At 51.9% G+C, this 24,648-nt stretch overlaps 1 protein-coding gene across 1 annotated transcript in view; it reads left to right on the forward strand.

The window, feature by feature from the left end:
* The window catches only part of sos2 (son of sevenless homolog 2 (Drosophila)), a 234,022-nt gene that overhangs the window by 90,583 nt on the left and 118,791 nt on the right, over positions 1–24,648 (forward strand). Inside the window, exons 6-7 of the mRNA XM_072489811.1 lie at positions 66–209; positions 22,495–22,605. Of these exons, the coding sequence (XP_072345912.1) occupies positions 66–209; positions 22,495–22,605 (255 nt within the window). The remainder of the gene's footprint in view (positions 1–65; positions 210–22,494; positions 22,606–24,648) is intronic.

The raw sequence follows: 24,648 nt of genomic DNA on the forward strand, positions 1-24,648 counted from the left end.
AGTCTATTATTTACAGGCTAAATTTCCAAGCAATGTTAAGTGTATGCATCTCTGTTTTCTGATAGGACATTGAAATAATCTTCAGTAACATCTTGGATATCCATGAACTGACTGTGAAGATACTTGGATTGATGGAGGATACTGTTGAAATGACAGATGAAAGCAGCCCTCATCCATTTGTTGGCAGCTGCTTTGAAGATCTGGCAGAGGTACAGTGCAATAATGATTTGTGTTCTGGCACACGGTGAGATGTTTGACTATAACGTCTTAATCATCCAACAGTTTTTCTCTAGAGTACTTTATTTATTTAGCTTATACATCAGCACTTGTTCTCTCTGCTCAAATATTGTTGTACACTTGCCCCGAAGCAAATCAATAATATACACCACTTGTCACTCATTCTGGATTTTGAATGATTATATATTACATTATTTTCTTATACCCAATGCATTTTAATATCACTTTCTTCATAGACAGCAATTCTGTTGTTTTGATTTCTTTCTGATGAATGGAATATTACTCGGATTAAAAATTTCCATTCTTCATTGTTCCTCAAGGTGGCTCTAGGAAAAAATATGGTGATGCCACTTTATACAGATGTAGGATTATGAAGGGGCAGTAGACTCATCCTGCTTCCCATTATTTTTCTTCTTTTGTGACGCACACTGATGACATTATATATCCCTCTCATCCATATTGAATGGAGAGACTGCTCTTTTTGAATATTTCAAAAAGTTAATATTCACTTTGAGGACACAGACTGTTACTAACAGAATACAGTACTTGATATGTTGTGAATTATTACACAAATTAATTAAAGTTATGTTGCCCTGCAACATAGAAAGTTTTGTCGAGCATTGGTAGCTTTTGAACACATTTTATATGGTACATGTGTTTTAGAAATATGATTTAAATGTTGCGTATTGAATTTCATAAAATTTATGTGCTGTAAAAGCTCATTTACATTAGGTGTCACTGACCAATCCTTTCATTGCTCAGACTCTGGCAAACAAAATGATTCTTAGACCCCTACTAATTAAAAAGAAAAACAAGTTGCTTTCTTGGTGTGAGCCATTAAGAGATGGAGTTTGGGGCTAATTAATAATTCAGCATTGAGGAAATATGTCTTGAAATGATGAGGCCAGAACTGGTTTGTGAAAGTTTTCTTTTTTTTAAATAAATATTTTATTGAAAATTTTTGGTCAACCAACACAGTACATTGTGCATCCTTTACACAATATTATAACAACACAAATAACAATGACCTATTTTATAAATAAAAAATGAATAAATAATAAATAACAAAAATGAAAACGAACCCTAATTGGCAACTGCCTTATCACAAGTAACACTCTCCAAAAATATAATTTAACAGTCCAATATATAATTATCTGTCGCAACGACCTATACATATTATACAGTATATATTAACAACCCTGAGAGTCCTTCTGGTTCCTCCCCCTCCACCCCGATCCTGGGCTGCAGCTGCTGCCCTCTTTTTTCCATTCCATCTATCTTTCTGCGAGGTATTCGACGAACGGTTGCCACCGCCTGGTGAACCCTTGAGCCGACCCCCTTAGAACGAACTTAATCCGCTCTAGCTTTATAAACCCTGCCATGTCATTTATCCAGGTCTCCACCCCCAGGGGCTTGGCTTCTTTCCACATTAACAATATCCTGCGCCGGGCTACTAGGGACGCAAAGGCCAAAACATCGGCCTCTCTCGCCTCCTGCACTCCCGGCTCTTGTGCAACCCCAAATATAGCCAACCCCCAGCTTGGTTCGACCCGGACCCCCACTACTTTTGAAAGCACCTTTGTCACCCCCATCCAAAACCCCTGTAGTGCCGGGCATGACCAAAACATATGGGTATGATTCGCTGGGCTTCTCGAGCACCTCGCACACCTATCCTCCACCCCAAAAAATTTACTGAGCCGTGCTCCAGTCATATGCGCCCTGTGTAATACCTTAAACTGAATCAGGCTTAGCCTGGCACACGAGGACGACGAGTTTACCCTGCTTAGGACATCTGCCCACAGCCCCTCCTCGATCTCCTCCCCCAGCTCTTCTTCCCATTTCCCTTTTAGTTCATCTACCATAGTCTCCCCCTCGTCCCTCATTTCCCTATATATATCTGACACCTTACCATCCCCCACCCATGTCTTTGAGATCACTCTGTCCTGCACCTCTTGTGTCGGGAGCTGCGGGAATTCCCTCACCTGTTGCCTCACAAAAGCCTTCAGTTGCATATACCTGAATGCATTCCCTTGGGGCAACCCATATTTCTCGGTCAGCGCTCCCAGACTCGCGAACTTCCCATCCACAAACAGATCTTTCAGTTGCGTTATTCCTGCTCTTTGCCACATTTCATATCCCCCATCCATTCCCCCCGGGGCAAACCTATGGTTGTTTATTATCGGGGACCCCCACAAGGCTCCAGTCTTTCCCCTATGCCGTCTCCACTGTCCCCAAATCTTCAGTGTAGCCACCACCACCGGGCTTGTGGTGTAGTTCCTCGGTGAGAACGGCAATGGGGCTGTCACCATAGCCTGTAGGCTAGTCCCCCTACAGGACGCCCTCTCTAATCTCTTCCACGCCGCTCCCTCCTCCTCTCCCATCCACTTACTCACCATTGAAATATTAGCGGCCCAATAATACTCACTTAGGCTCGGTAGTGCCAGCCCCCCCCTATCCCTGCTACGCTGTAAGAATCCCTTCCTCACTCTCGGGGTCTTCCCGGCCCACACAAAACCCATGATGCTCTTTTCAATCCTTTTAAAAAAAGCCTTCGTGATCACCACCGGGAGGCACTGAAACACAAAGAGGAATCTCGGGAGGACCACCATCTTAACCGCCTGCACCCTCCCTGCCAGTGACAGGGATACCATATCCCATCTCTTGAAATCCTCCTCCATTTGTTCCACAAACCGCGTTAAATTTAACCTATGCAATGTGCCCCAATTCTTGGCTATCTGGATCCCCAGGTAACGAAAGTCCCTTGTTACCTTTCTCAACGGTAGGTCCTCTATTTCTCTACTCTGCTCCCCTGGATGCACCACAAACAACTCACTTTTCCCCATGTTCAATTTATACCCTGAAAAATCCCGGTGTTCTTCTCCTCCTCTAAGTACTCCCCTCCACTTCTTGGAACCCCTCAACGCTATCGCCAGGGGCTCAATCGCCAGTGCAAACAACAATGGGGACAGAGGGCATCCCTGCCTTGTCCCTCTATGGAGCCGAAAATATGCAGATCCCCGTCCATTCGTGACCACGCTCGCCATCGGGGCCCTATACAACAACTGCACCCATCTAACATACCCCTCTCCAAAACCAAATCTCCTCAACACCTCCCACAAATAATCCCACTCCACTCTATCAAATGCTTTCTCGGCATCCATCGCCACTACTATCTCCGTTTCCCCCTCTGGTGGGGGCATCATCATTACCCCTAACAGCCTCCATATATTCGTGTTCAGCTGTCTCCCCTTCACAAACCCAGTTTGGTCCTCGTGGACCACCCCCGGGACACATTCCTCTATTCTCATTGCCATTACCTTGGCCAGGATCTTGGCATCTACATTTAGGAGGGAAATAGGTCTATAGGACCCGCATTGTAACGGGTCCTTTTCCTTCTTTAAGAGAAGCGATATTGTTGCTTCAGACATAGTCGGGGGCAGTTGTCCCCTTTCCTTTGCCTCATTAAAGGTCCTCGTCAATACCGGGGCGAGCAAGTCCACATATTTTCAATAGAATTCAACTGGGAATCCATCCGGTCCCGGGGCCTTTCCCGCCTGCATGCTCCTAATTCCTTTCACCACTTCTTCTACCTCGATCTGTGCTCCCAGTCCCACCCTTTCCTGCTCTTCCACCTTGGGAAATTCCAGCCGATCCAAGAAGCCCATCATTCTCTCCCTCCCATCCGGGGGTTGAGCTTCATATAATTTTTAATAAAATGTCTTGAACACTCCATTCACTCTCTCCGCTCCCCGCTCCATCTCTCCTTCCTCATCCCTCACTCCCCCTATTTCCCTCGCTGCTCCCCTTTTCCTCAATTGGTGTGCCAGCAACCTGCTCGCCTTCTCCCCATATTCGTACTGTACACCCTTTGCCTTCCCCCATTGTGCCTCTGCAGTGCCCGTAGTCAGCAAGTCAAATTCTACATGTAGCCTTTGCCTTTCCCTGTACAGTCCCTCCTCCGGTGCTTCCGCATATTGTCTGTCCACCCTCAAAAGTTCTTGCAGCAACCGCTCCCATTCCTTACTCTCCTGCTTCCCTTTATGTGCCCTTATTGATATCAGCTCCCCTCTAACCACTGCCTTCAGAGCCTCCCAGACCACTCCCACCTGGACCTCCCCATTATCATTGAGTTCCAAGTACTTTTCAATGCACCCCCTCACCCTTAGACACACCCCCTCATCTGCCATTAGTCCCATGTCCATTCTCCAGGGTGGGCGCCCTCCTGTTTCCTCCCCTATCTCCAAGTCCACCCAGTGTGGAGCGTGATCCGAAATGGCTATAGCCGTGTACTCCGTTCCCCTCGCCTTCGGGATCAACGCCCTTCCCAGCACAAAAAAGTCTATTCGCAAGTAGACTTTATGGACATTGGAGAAAAACGAGAACTCCTTACTCCTAGGTCTGCTAAATCTCCACGGGTCTACACCTCCCATCTGCTCCATAAAATCTTTAAGTACCTTGGCTGCTGCCGGCCTCCTTCCAGTCCTGGACTTCGACCTATCCAGCCCTGGTTCCAACACCGTATTAAAATCTCCCCCCATTATCAGCTTTCCCATCTCTAGGTCCGGAATGCGTCCTAGCATCCGCCTCATAAAATTGGCATCATCCCAGTTCGGGGCATATACGTTTACCAAAACCACCGTCTCCCCCTGTAGTTTGCCACTCACCATCACGTATCTACCCCCGTTATCCGCCACTATAGTCTTTGCCTCGAACATTACCCGCTTCCCCACTAATATAGCCACCCCCCTGTTTTTCGCATCTAGCCCCGAATGGAACACCTGCCCCACCGTGAAAGTCTTCTTTTAAGTTCCTTTCACAAATTTTAGGTGGGGACCTTGATCTTTTCTTTTTGTATTAACCTTGCTAGCATGTAAAGATTAAATTTGGCTTACATCATGTTCACTTTGTAGTTGAAGTTTATTTCAGTAGAATGTAATTTAGCTTTGGATGTTGAACTCCAAATTGCTAGTTTGTCATCATCCAACTGTGATGAATGTAAGAAATTGTCATACTTTATATTTTAATATTTTTTGCAGTAATGTAATTAAAATCTGGGTTAAGATACATACAGAAGGGGCGGAACGGTGGCACAGTAGTTAGCACTGCTGCCTCATGGCGCCAAGGACTAGTTCGATCCTGGCCCCGGGTCACTGTCCGTGTGGAGTTTGCACATTTACTCTTGTGTCTGTGTGGACCTCACCCCCACAATCCAAAGATGTGCAGGGTAGGTGGATTGACCCCGCTAAATTGCTCCTTCATTTAAAAAAATGAGAAAAAAAGACGCATATAAACAGTATGACTGCTAGAGTGGTGATTAAGCTGTCGTAAAAGTTAGGTAATCATTGATTTGCAGGTCAAGTGTTCTGCTAATAGATGTTGAGAACCATTTACTTGTTTACAGATAGCTAGCTTATGGAACATTGTTTAGGTTTGAAGGATTCTTGAGGTGTAGATAATTTATGATGGGTATTGTGTTTGGTCCTGGCTAAACAATCAATGGACATCATGTAAGAAGAGATAAACGAATGCCTTCTGCTTTGGGTACAGGCAGTGTAGTTAATGGGAGGAACCAGGCCTGCCTGAGGAGTAGATCCTGGAACTCTAAACTGAACAGAGGTGTTTCAGTTTGGCCCTACAAGGTTCTCTCTCCAAAGATTCTACACAAGAGTGGTAAAGTAAGTAAAAAAAAGTAGAAGTAAGTAAAACCGTGGTTGTTAACTTTATTCATGAGTGGTATTGAATATATATTGGTTTGCTTAATTGAGAAATAGTGGCAGGTTTATGAAGTAAGTTAAGGTTTCTTCTTTTACTTAAGGACAGGTGTAACTGTTAAATGTAAAGCTATTTCTTTGTTGCTAATGTGGTTTATTCTGTGATTAAATTCAAGTTTGTTTTAACATAAAAGGTATCTATTGGTCGGTGTTAGCGCTCCTGTGGTGCAGTAACATTTCCTCACAATTTTACAAATTGAAATTAGTTGGGTTCTTGTTAGGGATCCTAACACAACTGAAACTTGGAAAATGTTATTGGCCTCAGGAAGTGCGATGGCAGCGTGAGGCAAGCTGGTAAAATTGCAGAGAACTGGGATGAATGGGCTTCAGGACACATTCCTACCACCAGAGAACTTTACTGATGGCAGGACCAACTTCTCACAGGCTTCATGGAGGTGGGAAGTAAATTTACAAAGGAAATAGCCCATTCATTGTCATCTTCGCCATTTTTAAAAAAAAGTTTTTATTGTGAACACTTCTGGTGACGGGGATGTGCTGAGCAGTTGCACATTAGGTGGCTCTCCTCCAGAACACAGTAAAACAGACACTTTTGGATGAATTTAGCTCGAACATCCAGACTCATTGGATTTTGGATTGGTTTTGTTTTGTCACGTGTACTAAGGTACAGTGAAAAATATTGTTCTGCATATAGTCCAGACAGATCATTCCATACATGAAAAAAAACATAGGACATGCATAAATACACAATGTAAATACATAGACACGAGCATCGGGTGAAGCATACGGAATCCAGTGCTACTTTAAAAAATATTTGTTCATGAGATATGGGTGTCGCAGGCTGTGCTAGCATTTATTTTCCATCCCTAATTGCCCTTGAGGGAGCAGTTAAGAGTCAACCACATTGTTGTGAGTGGGTCTGGAGTCACATGTGGGCCAGACCAGGTAAGGATGGCAGATTTCCTTCCCTAAAGGACATTAGTGGACCAGATGGGTTTTTACGACAATCGACAATGGCTTCATGGTCAGATATTTTATTGAGTTTAAATTCCATCACCTCCCATGGTGGAATTCGAACCCAGGTCCCCAGATCATTATCATGGGTCTCTGGATTACTAGTTCAGTGACAATAACCATTGTGCCTCAGTAGAGAAGATGTGTGAAGAGATCAGATCAGTCCATAAGAGTCATTGAGGAGTCTGGAACAGCGGGGAAGAAGCTGTTTTTCAACAGCTGAGAAACCAGGGGCGAAATTCTCCGTTATCGGCGCAAAGTCCGCCGACCGGCGGCAAAAACGGCGCAAATCCCACCTGCATCACGCCGCCAAAAACGTCGCAAAGTCTCCAGCCCGGAATGGGCTAGCAGCGACGTGACGCTATCCGCGCTGGCTCATGTGGTTCACGCCGTGCGGCGTCATGCACGCTGCATGGCATGACGGCTCATTAAGGACGCACTGCTCCCCCCACACAACCAGAACACCCGACCGGATGGCCGCCCGCCGCTCAGCCCCGAGGTTCCAGTCTCCTGACATTGAGGCGCTCCTGGACGCAGTGGAGCAGAGGAGGGAGGCCCTATATCCCGGGCACGGCCGCAGAGCTGCCCCACGCCACAGCCAGCGTCTGTGGAGGGAGGTGGTAGAGACCGTCACCGCTGTGGCCCTGACACCACGGACAGGCACCCAGTGCCACAAGAAGGTGAACGACCTCGTCAGAGCAGCCAGGGTGAGCCTCCCCCCCCCCCCCCCGCCCGATATCCATATCCCCCCTCCCCCATATCCCCCCTCCCCCATATCCCCCCTCCCCCATATCCCCCCTCCCCCATATCCCCCCTCCCCCATATCCCCCCTCCCCCATATCCCCCCTCCCCCATATCCCCCCTCCCCCATATCCCCCCTCCCCCATATCCCCCCTCCCCCATATCCCCCCTCCCCCATATCCCCCCTCCCCCATATCCCCTCGCCCCCATATCCCCTCTCCCCCATATCCCCTCTCCCCCATATCCCCTCTCCCCCATATCCCCTCTCCCCCATATCCCCCCTCCCCCATATCCCCCCTCCCCCATATCCCCCCTCCCCCATATCCCCCCTCCCCCATATCCCCCCTCCCCCATATCCCCCCTCCCCCATATCCCCCCTCCCCCATATCCCCCCTCCCCCATATCCCCCCTCCCCCATATCCCCTCTCCCCCATATCCCCTCTCCCCCATATCCCCTCTCCCCCATATCCCCCCTCCCCCATATCCCCCCTCCCCCATATCCCCCCTCCCCCATATCCCCCCTCCCCCATATCCCCCCTCCCCCATATCCCCCCTCCCCCATATCCCCCCTCCCCCATATCCCCCCTCCCCCATATCCCCCCTCCCCCATATCCCCCTCCCCCATATCCCCCCTCCCCATATCCCCCCTCCCCCATATCCCCCCTCCCCCATATCCCCCCTCCCCCATATCCCCCCTCCCCCATATCCCCCCTCCCCCATATCCCCCCTCCCCCATATCCCCCCTCTCCCATATCCCCCCTCCCCCATATCCCCCCTCCCCCATATCCCCCCTCCCCCATATCCCCCCTCCCCCATATCCCCCCTCCCCCATATCCCCCCTCCCCCATATCCCCCCTCCCCCATATCCCCCCTCCCCCATATCCCCCCTCCCCCATATCCCCCCTCCCCCATATCCCCCCTCCCCCATATCCCCCCTCCCCCATATCCCCCCTCCCCCATATCCCCCCTCCCCCATATCCCCCCTCCCCCATATCCCCCCTCCCCCATATCCCCCCTCCCCCATATCCCCCCTCCCCCATATCCGCCTTCCCCCATATCCGCCTTCCCCCATTTCCCAAAGTGAATCCAGCCCTAACCTTAACCTCTGCAATACACGCGCAACCGATGGCGTGCATTCATATACCTGTCTAACACTGTTGCCTTTTACCCCTGCCCCACAACAGGAGAAACGCGCACACAACACCAGGGAGCATGTGAGGACTGGAGGAGGCCCTGCTGATGAGAGGTCACTGACCGAACATGAGGGAAGGGCCCTGGAACTGGCTGGCGGACCTGAGGACCGGGAGGTTGCTGATGCAGAGGTCGGGGGCCCACCAGCAAGTGAGCCACAGACAGCCCGTCCCCATATCCCCCTCCCCCATATCACCTGATCACTGCCTGCGTGTCTAACCATGCATGCTTCATTGTGTATCGCAGGAGCAAACGTCGAGGCACCCATCCCCGCAGATGCAGACCGCCCGCGGGATGCCCCTCGGAGACCACGGGGGACGGAGAGACCCGGACCCTCTGGCATGCGACGCCCGCAGAATGCCCCTCGGAGACCACTGGAGATGGAGAGACCCGGACCCTCTGGCATGCGACGCCTGCAGGATGCCCCTCGGAGACCACTGGAGATGGAGAGACCTGGAGCAACAGGGAGACGACGCCCCCGTCTCGTGCGGGTGCGACGACGCAGGCGTGTGCCACCCAGCGACGAGAGGGGCAGCCATAGGCCCCCGTCACAGCCGAGCCACGAAACCACTACCCAGTACACCACTACCCAGGACACCCCTACCCAGGACACCACCACCCAGGAAACTGAAATACAGGACAGTGCCACAGATTGGATGGGCGGAGACGAACTGCCACCCCAAAGTGCCATGGACTCAGAGTGGGACGATGCGCACGACACAACGCCACTGCTGTCACCAACACCCTCCACCATCGCAGAGACGCTCACCTCGGTTGGGCACTTTAGTGATGAGGCGTCTGGTACACTCACTGGTGCGCACAACACAGCCGTCCCGGTACAGCAGGTGGAGATAGGAGCAGCAGAGGGGCCGGGCGGTCGGCGGGCAGCCCAGCCCAAGCGAACATCTGCCGCCCAGATGGATCCCGGGTTCCTGGAGTTACCACACCCACCCATAGATCCGATGCAACCACCGAACCTGAGACGAGCGAAGAGGGTGACGGCCAGCTTGCGGCGGCTGCAGTCGCAGGTGGAGGAGTCCACCCGCGTCCAGGAGCTGGGAGTGGTGCCGATCATGCGTGCCACCCAGGCCGACACCGCACGGGCGGCGTCCGCGGTGGAGGCAATTGGTGCGACGGTGTCAGACATGGGGAACGGTTTGCGAGGCCTGGGGCTTTCCGTGCAGTCGGCGTCTGTGGCCCAGGACATGGCTACCCTCTCACAGGAGGCCATGAGCCAGCGGCAGATGGCAGAGGCGCTCAACGCCATAGCCCAGTCTCTGCAGGCCATGGCCCAGTCTCAGCAGGCCATGGCCCAGTCTCAGCAGGCCATGGCCCAGTCTCAGCAGGCCATGGCCCAGTCTCTGCAGGCCATGGCCCAGTCTCTGCAGGCCATGGCCCAGTCTCTGCAGGCCATGGCCCAGTCTCAGCAGGCCATGGCCCAGTCTCAGCAGGCCATGGCCCAGTCTTAGCAGGCCATGGCCCAGTCTCAGCAGGCCATCGCTAAGGGCATCGGCGCCATTGGCCATGTGCGAGCCGGCGTCGCACAGTCACAGACAGGGTTTGCCAATCCCCTGAGCTCCATGGCTGCAAACCTGCAGACCCCTGACGATACCAGCACGGGCCTCCAGGACTGGCAGCGCCAGATGTCGGGGGGGCGTCGGATGGCCAGTCCGTTCGCATCCCCCACCCATGTAGAGGCCTGGGGGCCATCGGGCACCCCGAGGGAGGAGGTGCTGTGGTCCATCCCGGGTCCCCCTGTAGGGGAGGTCCCGGAATACCGCGGCACCTCGGACACCCCACCCCCAGGTGCATCGGGTGGGCAACGGGCAGGACAGGCTGGCAGCTCGCCATCCCAGTCGCCCGGGCCGCAGCCTGGCCCATCTAGGCCAGGACGCCCCAGGAAATGGCCGCCAAAGGGATCCCGTGTCAGAGGGCAGCAATCACAGGAGTCCACCTCCAGTTCTGCTGTACCGTCTGGGGAAACCACGTAGACGTAGTCATAGGGTGCGTAAGGCCAAACAATTAGACACTGAGTACGTTGGCACGGGTGCAGGGCACAGATAGGTTTTAGGGGCTAGGGCACGTGCATGAACTCGTTTGGTTATTAAAGTCAATGTTACACCTACAGAAGCTGCCTTTGTGCTCTGTCCAAAGCGTGCGGGGGTGTCATGTACGTTGAGCGCAAGTGTGTGTGTGAGGGGTGGTCTTACCTCAGCCCCAGGTGAGTCTGCCCCCTTCCCCCTGGCCCGCCATCAACATCCCCCCGGGCAGAGGACGGGACCGTGCGCTGCAGTGTCACAGCCGCATGCAGGGATGGTCCGGGTGGACGGTGGTACTGTGGCCATGGGTCAGACATAGTCCAACGTTGTGGAGCCAGGAGCTCATCGCAGGGCGGGTTGTCATCATCCTCCATGGCCTGCAATAGACACGCGTCCACCGGCAACTATGTGAGCCCGGCCGTTGTGCCGCAGGTGGATCGGCAATGGGGGGGTGGTGTGCATGCGGGTGGGGTGGGTGGGGTTGGGGAGGGGGGTGAGGGTGCTGGGTGGGTGGATGGGTGGGGGGTGTGGGTGGTCGGCTGTTGCCATGGTGTGCGGTCTGTGGCCATACTACCCAATTCCCAAGCCCGTCTAGTCAGTGAAGTGGGTGGCTATCAGCCTGTCCCGTGCCCGCTGGCCCAGCCGGTAACGGTGGACAGCCACCGGCCCGTGTCTAGCCCGTCTGCCCTGACCATTGCCCCCATCCCCCTCATCTGGGGAGGACTGCTGCTCCTCCACTCCGCCCTCCTCTGCCTGCGGCACATCGCCCCTCTGCTGGGCTATATTGTGCAGGACGCAGCACACCACAATGATGCGGCCGACCCTATCTGACCGATACTGGAGGGCGCCCCCAGAGAGGTCCAGGTACCTGAAACGCATCTTCGGCACGCCAAAGCACCTCTCTATCACTCCCCTTGTCGCTACATGGGCATCATTGTAGCAGTTCTCCGCCTCATTGCATGGCCTCCGTATAGGCGTCATCAGCCACGATCGCAATGGGTAGCCCCTGTCGCCCAGCAACCAGTCCCTCAGCCGGGGATGGCGTCCCTCGTACATGCCGGTGATGTATGACCGCGACAACACGTATGAGTCGTGTACACTGCCCGGGTAACGGGCGCAGACGTGCAGGATCATCATGCGGTGGTCGCAGACCACCTGTATGTTCATCGAATAGGTCCCCTTCCTATTGGTGAACACGGCCCTGTTATCTGCAGGTGGCTGCACAGCGACGTGCATCCCATCAATCGCGCCCTGGACCACGGCACGGTCATCTTGGCTGGCCCGGTCCACAGGGAAGCGGATGTTGTGGTGCGCCATGGCATATAGGGCGTCTGTCACTGCCCGGATGCACCGATGCACCGATGTCTGCGATATGCCGGACAGGTCCCCACCCGGTGCCTGGAATGACCCCGTTGCATAAAAGTTCAGGGCCACCGTAACCTTGACGGACACTGGGAGAGGGTGTCCCCCGCCAGTGCCACGCGGTGACAGGTGCGCCAGCAGGTGGCAGATGTGTGCCACGGTTTCCCGGCTCATCCGGAGTCTCCTCCTGCATTCTCGGTCCGTGAGGTCCTGGTATGACTGCCGGGGCCGGTACACACGGGGCGCCCTCGGGTGCCTCCGTTGCCGTGGGGCCGCGACGTCCTCCTCCCCCTCCTCGTCCTGTCGGTCAGGTGTCCCTCCAGCCTTGTCCGCTGCCGCCTGCCCCTCTGCGGCAGCCTGTGCCACCTCTCTGGCACGCTCCTCCTCCTCCTCATCCAGGGCGACATGGACATTAGCGGCTGCCGCCACGGCGGCCAACATCGCTGGCTGATCGGAAAACATGACGGCCTTGGGGGGGGGGGAGAACGGGGAACGACGGCATGTCATCATTGCCCATACCCCCTCCTCCCCCCAGCCAGGTGGCATGGACCGCATGGGTCTGACTGTTGGAGGCTGGCACCTGGCCAGGTGGACCAACTCCACCCGCTGGGGGGTCGGAGAATCTTGCCCCTGATCTCAAACTTTTGTATCTCCTGGGCGATGGAAGAAATTGGAAGAGTGAATAACCCGGGTAGGAGGGGTCTTTGATTATGCTGCCTGCTTTCCAGGCAGTGGGAGGTGTAGACCGAGTCCATGGATGGGAGACGGGTTCGCATGATGGACTGAGCTGTGTTCACGACTCTCTGTAGTTTCTTATTGTCTTGGGCCGAGCAGTTGACATACCAGGCTGTGATGCAGCCGGTTAGGATGCTTTCTATGGTGCATCTGTAAATGTTGGTAAGAATCAATGTGGACATGCCAAATTCCCTTAGTTTCCTGAGGAAGTATAGGTGCTGTTGTGCTTTCTTGGTCATAGCGTTGACGTGGGTGGACCAGGACAGAATATTGGTGATGTGCATACCTAGGAATTTGAAGCTGTCAACCATCTCCACCTTCACCCCATTGATGCAGACAGGGGTGTGTATGATACTTTGCTTCCTGAAGTCAATCGTCAGCTCTTTAGTTTTACTGACATTGAGGGAAAGATTGTTGTCGTTACACCACTCCACTAGATTCTCTAATCTCCCTCCTGTACTTTTTAAAAATATAAATGTTTATTCAAAATTTTCCCAATAACTTTTTACAAAACACTCCAGAAAGGAAAGAAAATAGAAATAAAAAGGGCATTACGCCAACACACAAAGCAACTTAATCCTCTAACCATTAAACTATCTAACAAACTAAGAACAAAAATGGGGCAAACGCCCCTTACATAAACCAAAACAAGAACCCCCCCTCGGGTTGCTGCTGCCATTGACCTCCACCTAACGTTCCACGAGAAAGTCTAGGAACGGTTGCCACCGCCTGGAGAACCCCTGCACAGACCCTCTCAAGGCAAACTTTATCCTCTCCAACCTGAGAAACCCCGCCATGTCATTGATCCAAGCCTCTACATTTGGGGGCTTCGCGTCCCTCCACATTAGTAAAATCCTTCTCCGGGCTACCAAAGAGGCAAAGGCCAGAACTCTGGCCTCTTTCGGCTCCTGCATTCCCGGCTCGTCTGACACCCCAAATATTGCTATCCCCCAGCTTGGTTTTACCCGAGTATCCAAGACTCTGGACATAGCCCTTGCGAAGCCCCTCCAAAACCCCTCTAGCGCCGGACACGCCCAGAACATATGGACGTGATTTGCTGGGCTCCCCGAACACCTCACTCCTGTCCTCTCACCAAAAAACTTACACATCCTCGCCCCTGTCATAAGCGCCCTGTGCACCACTTTAAACTGGATCAGGCTGAGCCTGGCACAAGACGAGGAGGAATTGACCCTGCCCAGGGCGTCAGCCCACAGGCCCTCATCCAGTTCCTCACCCAGCTCCTCCTCCCACTTGCCCTTCAGCTCCTCCACCGAGGCCTCCTCCGCCTCCTGCAGCTCCTGGTAAATCGCCGAGACCGTACCCTCCCGACCCACACAAACAAAATCACCCTGTGCTGTATCCTCCGGGCAGGCAGCAGCGGAAATTCCCCTACCTGCCTCCTCATTTCCCGGGGGTAACCCAAATTTCTCCTCCAGCTCCCTCAGACTGGCAAAAGTCCCGTCAATGAATAGGTCCCCCATCCTTTTAATTCCCGCCCGATGCCAACTTAGGAATCCGCCATCCATCCTGCCCGGTGCAAACCTATGGTTGTTCCGTACCGGGGACCAAACCAAGGCCCCCACCTTCCCCCTGTGCCGTCTCCACTGCCCCCAGATCATCAGTGTCGCCGCCACCACCGGGTTCGTGGTATACCGCGTCGGCGGTAGCGCCCCCCCCCCCGACTGCGCTCCAAGAACAGTCTCTTAACCCTCGGGGTCTTAGTTGCCCATACGAACCCCATAATGCTTTTGCTCACTCGCTTGAAAAAGGCCTTAGGGATGAGAATAGGCAGGCACTGGAACACGAACAAGAACATAGGGAGGACCGTCATCTTAACGGACTGCACCCTACCTGCCAGGGAGAGTGGCAACACGTTCCATCTCCTAAAGTCTGGTCTACCAACCGCGCCAAGTTGAGCTTGTGCAAGACCCCCCAACTCCTGGCCACCTGGATACCCAAATACCGGAAACTCCTCTCCACCCTCTTGAGCGGCAGCTCCTCCAGCCTCCTCTCCTGACCCCTCGCATGCACCACAAAGAGCTCACTCTTCCCAACATTGAGCTTGTATCCTGAGAAGTCTCCAAACTCCCTAAGGGTCTGCATGACCTCTGCCATCCCCTCCACTGGATCTTCAATATACAAAAGCAGGTCATCTGCATATAACGAGACCCGATGCTCCCCCCCCTCCCCGGACCAACACCCTCCAGTTCCTAGACTCCCTTAGTGCCATAGTCAGCAGCTCAATTGCCAGGGCAAACAGCAGGGGGGTCAGGGGGCACCCCTGGCTCGACCCACGGTACAACCTGAAGTACTCTGCTCTAGCCGATTCGTCGATACGCTTGCCACCGGGGCCTGGTATAACAATTTGACCCACCCTATGAACCCCTCCCCGAATCCAAACCTGCCCAGCACTTCCCACACGTACTCCCACTCCACCCGATCAAAGGCCTTCTCCGCGTCCATTGCCGCCACCACTTCATCATGATCACATTCAGGAGCCTCCGCAAGTTTGCATTCAACTGCCTGCCCTTCACAAATCCCGTCTGATCCTCATGTGTCACTCCCGGGACACAATCCTCAATCCTAGTGGCCAGGACCTTCGCCAACAACTTGGCATCCACATTAAGGAGAGAAATCGGCCTATACGAGCCACACTGCAGTGGGTCCTTGTCCCGCTTGAGGATAAGAGAGATCAAAGCCCGAGACATCGTCGGGGGAAGAATCCCTTCCTCCTTCGTCTCGTTGAAGGTTCTCACCAACAACGGACCCAACAGTTCCACAAACTTCCTATAGAATTCGACCGGGAACCCATCCGGCCCCGGGGCCTTGCCCGCCTGCATACTCCCCAACCCCTTAACCAGCTCCTCCATCCCGATCGGTGCCCCCAAACTTTCAACCTGTCCCTCCTCCACCCTCGGGAACCTCAATTGGTCCAGGAACCGCCGCTGACCAGGAACTCTCCCCTGACCACCGCCTTCAGCGCCTCCCAAACCACACTAACCGGTACCTCCCCATAATCATTGGCCTCTATGTACCTATGAATGCACTCCTGGACCCGCCCACAGACCTCCTCATCCACCAGCAGTCCCACATCCATGCACCACAGCGGGCGCTGGCCCCTCTCCTCCCCCAACTCCAGCTCCACCAAGTGCGGGGTGTGGTCCGAAATCGCTATGGCCGAGTACTCCGTCCCCTCCGTACGTGGGATCAACGCCCTACTCACCACGAAGAAGTCTATCCGTGAATAGGACTTGTGCACATGGGACCCAGTCGTGTCCCCCCCCCCCCGGCCAGGCAGTTGCCTAGCCCCCTTGCTCCCCCCCCCCCCCCCCCCTTTGCACTGCCGTAAGTCAGCTGACTCCTGCTGACCCCGGCCGTTCCGGCCTCTGCCGACGATCCCCCGATTGAATTCCCCCTCGAAGTTCCCCCGACGAGCCAGTGCCACTTTTTGTGCAGCACCTCGTGCGCCTCCACTTTCACCGCGAGGCCCAGGATCTCATCCTGGTTGTCAGAGCCTTTCTGCTGCACCTCTTTAATCGCTGTCCCCTGCGCCCTCTGGGTCTTCACCAGCCTCTCGATCGACGCCTTCATAGGGACCAACATCTCCGCCTTCAACTCCGCAAAGCAGCTTTTCAAAAATTCCTGCTGCTCCTGAGACCACTGAGCCCACGCTGCCTGGTCTCCACCCGCCGCCATCTTGCTTTTCTGCCCTTGCTCTCCTCTCTCTTCCAGTGCCGCTTTTTTGACCACTCCGCTCCTGATCCACTCCATACAGTGCTGGGGGAACCTCACTGCTGCCTTCCCACACCGGGAATCGTCGTCCAAGTGCCGCTGGGGCTCCTTAAAAGTGCCCAAAAGTCCGTTCACAGCGGGAGCTGCCGAACTTGTGACCTACCCAGACATAGCCGCAACCGGAAATCCTCCCTCCTGTACTTTGATATCCGACCCACTATGGTCATGTCATCAGCAAACTTGTAGATGGAGTTGGAGCCAAATTTTGCTGCACATCATGTGTGTATAGGAAGTATATTAGGGGGTTAAGTACGCAGCCTTGCGGGGCCCCGGATTTGAGGACTAGCGTGAAGGAGGTGTTGCTGTTTATCCTTACTGATTCTACCTGTAAATGGAAAGGAAGAGGAAAGGTGCAATATGCCAGCAAGTGGGAGCTCAAGAGGCCGCAGAGAAGGTAGAAGCAGGGGAAAAGGACAGGAACACCGAGCAATTGAGTCAGCGGACCCAAGAGGCGAGAGGTCCCCGGCCATCCCCGAGCGAGGGAGACCCGAAATCCCGGATGGATGGAAGATATTCCTGACTAAGGAATTGACCACAGGAATGTGGCTCAGGAGGCCAAAATAAAAAGGTTGGTGGCGACCCAGGGGAGTTGGAAGGGGAAAGTCGAGGCTCAGGAGAACTGGTCTCGGCGCCAAAACATTAAAATTGTGGGCCTGTCAGAGGGGATCGAGGGCACGGACCCGACAGACTATGTGGCCCAGATGCTGGGCAACTTAGTCGGAAGGGACAGCTTCCCAAGCCGCCGGAGATCAACAGGGTACACAGGTACACGGGTCACTCCGACCGAAGCTCAAGGCCGGGGAGCGATAATCGCCAAACTACACAGGTACCAGGATCGGGAGAGAATCCTGCATTGGGCTCGGCAGACAAAGGTGGGCAGTTGGGAAGGACACAGAATACGGGTGTACCAAGACATTGGAGCAGACCTGGCAAAGCGCAGGGCCGAGTTCAACCAGGCGAAATCGCCCTGAACAAAAACGGAATAAAATTTGGGATGGTACTTCCAGCCAGGCTTTGGGTGACATTCCAAAACAAGGAACATTATTTTAATACCCCAGCAGAGATAGACGAGTTTGTGCGGACAAATGGCCTGGACTAAAAGCAGACAAGACAGCGATGAGGAAGATGCAGAGAGAGAAAGTGGAAAGAAAAGTAATGGACATGAACAATGCTTGCGCAGGGAAAGTACTGCCTAGCTTTGAGCAAGAGTACCAGCTCACAGTGGGGGGAAGAGGTGAAGCAGCGGAGCGCAGGAAAGGGGAAGAGGAGACGGAGGGGACAGCAATCGATTGGGCATAGGGAAAGGATAAGATCAGCCCCGGGATTGGGGGCCACCACACTAGCAGGGAAAGCCGGAAGCAGTCACTTTGGAGGGTCCATAAACAAAGGGGCTCACCCACATGCTGTACACACAGTGGCGGCCATGTTGGGTGCCCCCTGGACAAAGGGAAACCTGGTAAACGTGTACACGCCCAACTGGGACAACACGGATTTTATAAAGAAGACCATGACGGAAATCCCCAACATAGATACACTGGTGGGATCGGGGCTGGGGGTGCCCTGTCGGTATGTGGTGGGATGCAGTTGGCTCGAGGACCCTCTAACAGGCGAGTTGGGGCATTGTGGGGATCGGGGGTCGATGGCACCCCAATTTCTTCCTCCACTGAGGAGCTCTGCTCGCCTTTTGATAGGGGGTTGTTCCCGGCGCGGCAAGTGTCTGCATTCCTGCCCAGAAGGAAAACTTTAAAAAAAAGTTAAAGCAGGTCCTAATTTTTGAGATTTGTAAGCATGGGCTGGTTTTGTTCCATCAGAATTTTGCCTGTTGTGAACAGCCAAATCACATTGAAAACCTATTTAAGATTATCAGTTGGACTTGCAGTGTGGCTCACTTGCGTATGCTAGAAGCCAAATATATTCCCACACACAACCCTTTTTACAGACATAAGGAGCACGTCCATGCATTACATTTTTTCCAAACTTAAACAAAAGCTTGGGGTAGTGCCATTCCCTCGTTCATTCCCCATGGCAACTGTGGCACAATCAATTACTCACGAGTCGAGAAGTGATGAAGTCAATCGAGGCTTTATTAAGCAAGACTTGTTCCCCAGCAGCTCAGTTACAGAATGCGGCTGCTGGGGGAACCCGGGCTCTTATACTCCGCCTTACTGGGTGGAGCCAGCAGGCGGCAGATCCAATCAGGACCCAGTGTCTGTCTACCAATAGCCTCTTGGCATCATAGGTACCGTACTACCCCTAATACATACCACCACATTCACCCCTTATTAAAAAGGAACCCGGCGGGGGGGTGGGTCCATGGTGGTAGGGGTTTACAAAGCTGGTCCTGGAATTATCTCCATACAGTGGCTATGCCTTGATCTCAACAGTTAACTATTTACAGATTTTGGCTGACTTATTTACAGATTTTTGCTTTGTCACCCGGATTCCACGAGTCGAGTGGGTGCCCTGGTCATCCTTGTCGATCATCTCAGCCCCGGTGGTGGTGCAGGTGCTGGCTCAGGCACTGTCGACTCTGGGAGCGTTGCGCTGTTTGTTCCTGTTTCACTACTCCTGGACGGGCATGGGAGGAGGACCGATCCACCCGGGAAGGGGGCGGCTGTGGGGTGCGCTGGCGGGAGGGAGGGGGTGATTGGTGTTTTGGGGGGGGGGGGGGGTGGTTCCGGCGGGCGCCAGGTCCTGTCGGCCGTCGGGGTAAGCCACGTAGGCGTATTGAGGGTTTGCATGGAGAAGATGAACCCTCTCGACCAATGGGTCCGATTTGTGCGCCCGCACATGCTTTCGGAGCAAGATGGGTCCTGTGGCTGCCAGCCAGGTCGGCAGCGACGTTCCGGAGGAGGACTTCCTAGGGAACACAAGGAGGCGCTCGTGAGGCATTTGATTAGTTGTGGTACACAGCAGCGACCGGATGGAGTGGAGGGCATCCGGGAGGACTTCCTGCCAACGGGAAACTCGGAGACTTCTGGACCGTAGGGCCAGTAGGACGGTCTTCCAGACCGTACCGTTCTCGCTCTCTACCTGACCATTCCCCCGAGGGTTGTAACTCGTCGTCCTGCTCGAGGCAATGCCACTGAGCAGGAATTGACGCAGTTCGTCGCTCATGAAGGAGGACCCCCTGTCGCTATGGATGTATGCGGGGAAACCGAACAGTGTAAAGATGGTGCAGAGGGCTTTAATGACCGTGGCCGCGGTCATGTAGGGGCAGGGGATGGCGAAGGGGAAACGGGGGTTTTCGTCCACCACGTTTAGGAAGTAGGCGTTGCTGTCGGTGGAGGGGAGGGGGCCTTTGAAATCAAAGGGACGGGAAGCCTTTATCAGGTGCGCTCTATCTGGCCTGAAAAAGTGCGGCTTGCACTCTGCGCAGATTTGGCAGCTCCTGGTGGCTGTTCGGACCTCCTCAACAGAGTAAGGAAGGTTGCGGGTCTTCACAAAGTGGTAGAATCGAGTGACCCCCGGGTGGCAGAAGTCCTCGTGGAGGGCTTGGAGACGGTCGACTTGTGCGTTGGCACATGTGCCGCGGGATAGGGCATCGGACAGCTCGTTCAGCTTTCCGGGACAATACAAGGTCTCATAGTTATAGGTGGAGAGCTCGATCCTCCACCTCAAGATCTTGTCGTTCTTGATTTTGCCCCGCTGTGCATTATCGAACATAAAGGCTACTGACCGTTGGTCAGTGAGGAGAGTGAATCTCCTGCCGGCCAGGTAATGCCTCCAATGTCGCACAGCTTCCACTATGGCTTGGGCTTCCTTTTCCACTGAGGAGTGGCGGATTTCTGAGGCGTGGAGGGTACGGGAGAAAAAGACCACGGGTCTGCCCGCTTGGTTGTGAGTGGCCGCCAGAGCTACGTCGGATGCGTCGCTCTCGACTTGCGTGCATCGTGGCCTTTGCGATATCCGCTTTGATGCGGCTGAAGGCCTGGCGGGCCTCTGTCGACAGGGGGAAGGTAGTGGACTGAATTAACGGGCAGGCCTTGTCTGCGTATTGAGGAACCCACTGGGCGTAATATACGAGAAGAAGCCCAGGCAGCGTTTCAGGGCTTTGGAGTAGTGGGGGAGGGGAAATTCCATAAGGGGCGCATGCGTTCAGGGTCGGGGCCTATCACTCCATTACGCACTACGTAGCCGAGGATGCTCAGCCCCAAGCATTTCGGATAAGGCATGCTCAACCTGTATATAGCCAGAGGGATGGAACAATAAATCTTTGGCTAGTAATAGTAAGTTTTAATTGAAGTACACAAAAGTTACAACACAAATATAAGCCATTCGACTCAACCTGACCACGTTGCCATTTAACCTCAATGCAAGCAAATAATTCTAATTATATTTACACATCCTGTTCCTGTGTCCCTTCGACCCTTTAATCTACCTATCCAGTTTATCTCTTGAACATTGACACAGTTTCTACCTCAACCACTGATTCTGAAAGTAAATTTGATGGCGTCACAACCCTCTGCTTGACAAAGTTATTCCCGCCCTTGTTCTAAATCTCTTGCATTAAATCTTGCACCTGTGTACCGTTGTTCTTGATGCCTAGACTGGAAATAGCTCCTAGCTATCCTGTCCTGTTCTTTTATAATTTTAATCATTTCTATCGCGTCACTCTGTATTGTGCATTGTTCTAGCAAAATGAAAACGCAAATTGTCCTTTGTATTTCCTGAAACCGACATTGAGCTCTACCTGGAGAATGTTTACTGTCTGATCACTATGTTAAAGTACGGACATCCTTCCCATAAACATAGTACAGAAGAGGACAAATTAGTTAGTGCTTGGGATTCGGCATCTGAAAAGAGAGTAAGGAAGCTGGGTCTAGAATAGCTTTGAAAGGCTGGGAAACTGTTACGATTTTAAATCCTAAAGTGTTAGAACTTTGAGAAAATTTGTGATTATAATTACAAACTCTGGTACCACGGGTACAAATGGGCAAGCTTAGAATGAGGATGGCAATTAGACAGTTTAAATTTAACTACTTCACACACCCAATAATTAACTATCCAGGGACTCTGTAGCTGGAAAATCTTGGCCAGCTTAAGAGGGCACTGACATTAATTTTTCCTCCATTCTCAACTATCACACAATTTTTTTTTCTCTCTATCTTGGAATTGGCTCATTGGACTGCAATCCTGTGCATTTCTGTTACTATTTGTTTTGTCTTTCATTCAACTAAAGGCTGACACACATCGTAGCCCAATGAAGAATGTAAGCAGGTAAATCTATCTCAGACCTTGAATCAAAAGTTATATCAGTAAAGTGGGACCATAGCAACAATCCCTGGTACTTGCTTTGGAGTAAAATAGCAAAATCATGAATGTGCATTTGAAAAACAGTTACAGATTTGCTATAAAAGAGAAACTTCTTCCTGTATGTTTTTTCACTCTGATGAAATCTTTAAACCTTTAAATGTTTAAGTGTTTTACACTTCTCCATGGCACAACTGATGTTATTAAAATTGCTGAGAGAATTTCAAAGTAAATGTGTCCGTTGTAACCGTTGAAATTGAATTGTCATTTTAAAATACCAACCTTACAGCAGAATATTATTTGCAATAAGGTGTATTTTTATTATGCTATGCTCATAATGAATAGCCTTTTAAGCAAAATCAAAAAGTGAAACAAAGTTTAAAATGTTTTCTTGTGTACAGGAACAAGTATTTGACCCATATGAAGTGTGTGCACAAGACATTCTTTCACCACAGTTTCATGAGCACTTCAACAACTTGATGTCAAGGTCACCTGTAGCCTTTTACTTTCAGGTAAGCTGTTTTGTTCTGCTATGGAAACTGGCCAGGGGGGGTGAAGTTCCTAGTCAAAAGGCATGATTAAAATAGAAAATAACAACTAACTTGTAAAATAATTAGAGGCTATAGGGGAACCTTAACATTTTTGTATGGATTGTGTTAAATCACTGGAAAAGACCCACATATGTACATACTGGCTTAATGAAATCACCATGTTTCATTACTGCTAAAGTTGGTGTCTAGATTAATTGTAGTGAAATACTTTCAACAATAATTAACACCGGTTAACACTTGGAAGTTCAGCAATTGAAATGTTTTGGTCCTCATAATTTTGTTTTCCTATGCCATTTTGATAATACCATCTGCCTTCACTCTGAGCCCTTTTCTCGATAGTAGCCAATTCCATTCCAGTGTAGGTTTGAGTCCTTGCATTTTTACTGCATGTTCTGACTTAAGTTGTGCGGGCTTCTGCATGCACGTGTGTGTGTATACACATGGGTACACATATCAATGATTTTAAATCTCTCTTGAGTCTTGGGAACTTTAGAATTCATCACACTTTAGTATAATTTATGTAAATTGCACAATGCTTCCAGAGCAGGTGTAAAAGTGGTCAAACTAGATCAGATCCCAGAATATCCAGTATTAATTTTTAATCTGTTCCACTATCCAAGAATCTTTGTAGTATCGGATGCAGACATTGACTGAAAATTCACATCCTGTTGGCCACTAAGATCTCCACACAGACGGTGTTATGTGAAATGTTTACAATTGGCCAAAATAGCGGAAAAATATCCCTGTGGAGGAAGTTTCTTCAAGAACTAAGACTGCACAATTTACAGTGAAATTGAGCCTAGACAACATAATCTTTGGGAGTTGGGGCTCAGTGTGAGGCTAGTGAAAGGGTCCAAGTCAACCAATGCCATAAAAATCCCAGAGGAGCTCTTTCATTTCTACAAGCAATGTTAGTTACTGATTTTTTAAAAATCGCTAACCCATTTGATGGTTTAGATACATTGGTCTGAACTCTCTGCCATCGGGTTTCTCCGTTTTGCCGACAGCCCGGGGGTTTCCCGATGGCGTGTGGCCATCCCACAATGGGAAACCCCATTGACTAGCCGGCGAAACGGAGAATCCCGACGGCGTGCCGCACCAGAAATATGGTGCGGCAGGATGGCGAAACCCGGCCATTATGTAGAACTTTACCAAAAATGAAGAGCAGGAGAGTTTGTTTTTTAAAATAAATTTACTGTGCCCGATTAATTTTTTTCCAATTAAGGGACAATTTAGCGTGGCCAATCCACCTAGCCTTTGGGTTGTGGAGGCGAAACCCACGCAAACACGGAGAGAATGTGCAAACTCCACACAGACAGTGACCCAGAGCCGGGATTGAACCTGGGACCTCGGCGCCATGAGGCAGCAGTGCTATCCACTGCTCCACCATGCTGCCCTAGGAGAGTTTTAAAAAATAATAAGTTTAGTGTACCTAATTCATTTTTTCCAATTAAGGGACAATTTAGCGTGGCCAATCCACCTACCCTGCACACCTTTTGGGTTGTAGAGGCGAAACCCACGCAGACACTGGAGTGAATGTGCAAACTCCACACGGACAGTGACCCAGAGCCGGGATCAAACCTGGAACCTCGGCGCCGTGAGGCAGCAATGCTAACCACTGCTCCACCATGCTGCCCTAGAGCAGGAGAGTTATTTAACAAAAATACAAAGATGGAAAACATGTAGGATGGTGTTTCTGGAATTTAGGAGTAAGAGTAAAGTTCATCGTATTAATGATATAGTGATGAGTAATATTGCAGCGAGAGGGAAAGACAACCCTCTGGGTGAAGAAATTTCTCCTCCTGTCTGTCCTAAATGGTCTACCGTGCATCCTCAGACTGTGATTCCTGGTTCTGGACACACCCATTAAGGGGAACATCCTTCCTGCATCTACCCTGTCTAATCTTATTAGAATTTTATAGGTTTCCATAAGATCCCTCCCCTCCCACTCATTCTTCTGAACTCCAGCAAATATGATCCTAAGCGATTCAATCTCTCCTCATG

Source organism: Scyliorhinus torazame, chromosome 2 (assembly GCF_047496885.1).
Source record: "Scyliorhinus torazame isolate Kashiwa2021f chromosome 2, sScyTor2.1, whole genome shotgun sequence".
NCBI classification, from domain to species: domain Eukaryota; kingdom Metazoa; phylum Chordata; class Chondrichthyes; order Carcharhiniformes; family Scyliorhinidae; genus Scyliorhinus; species Scyliorhinus torazame.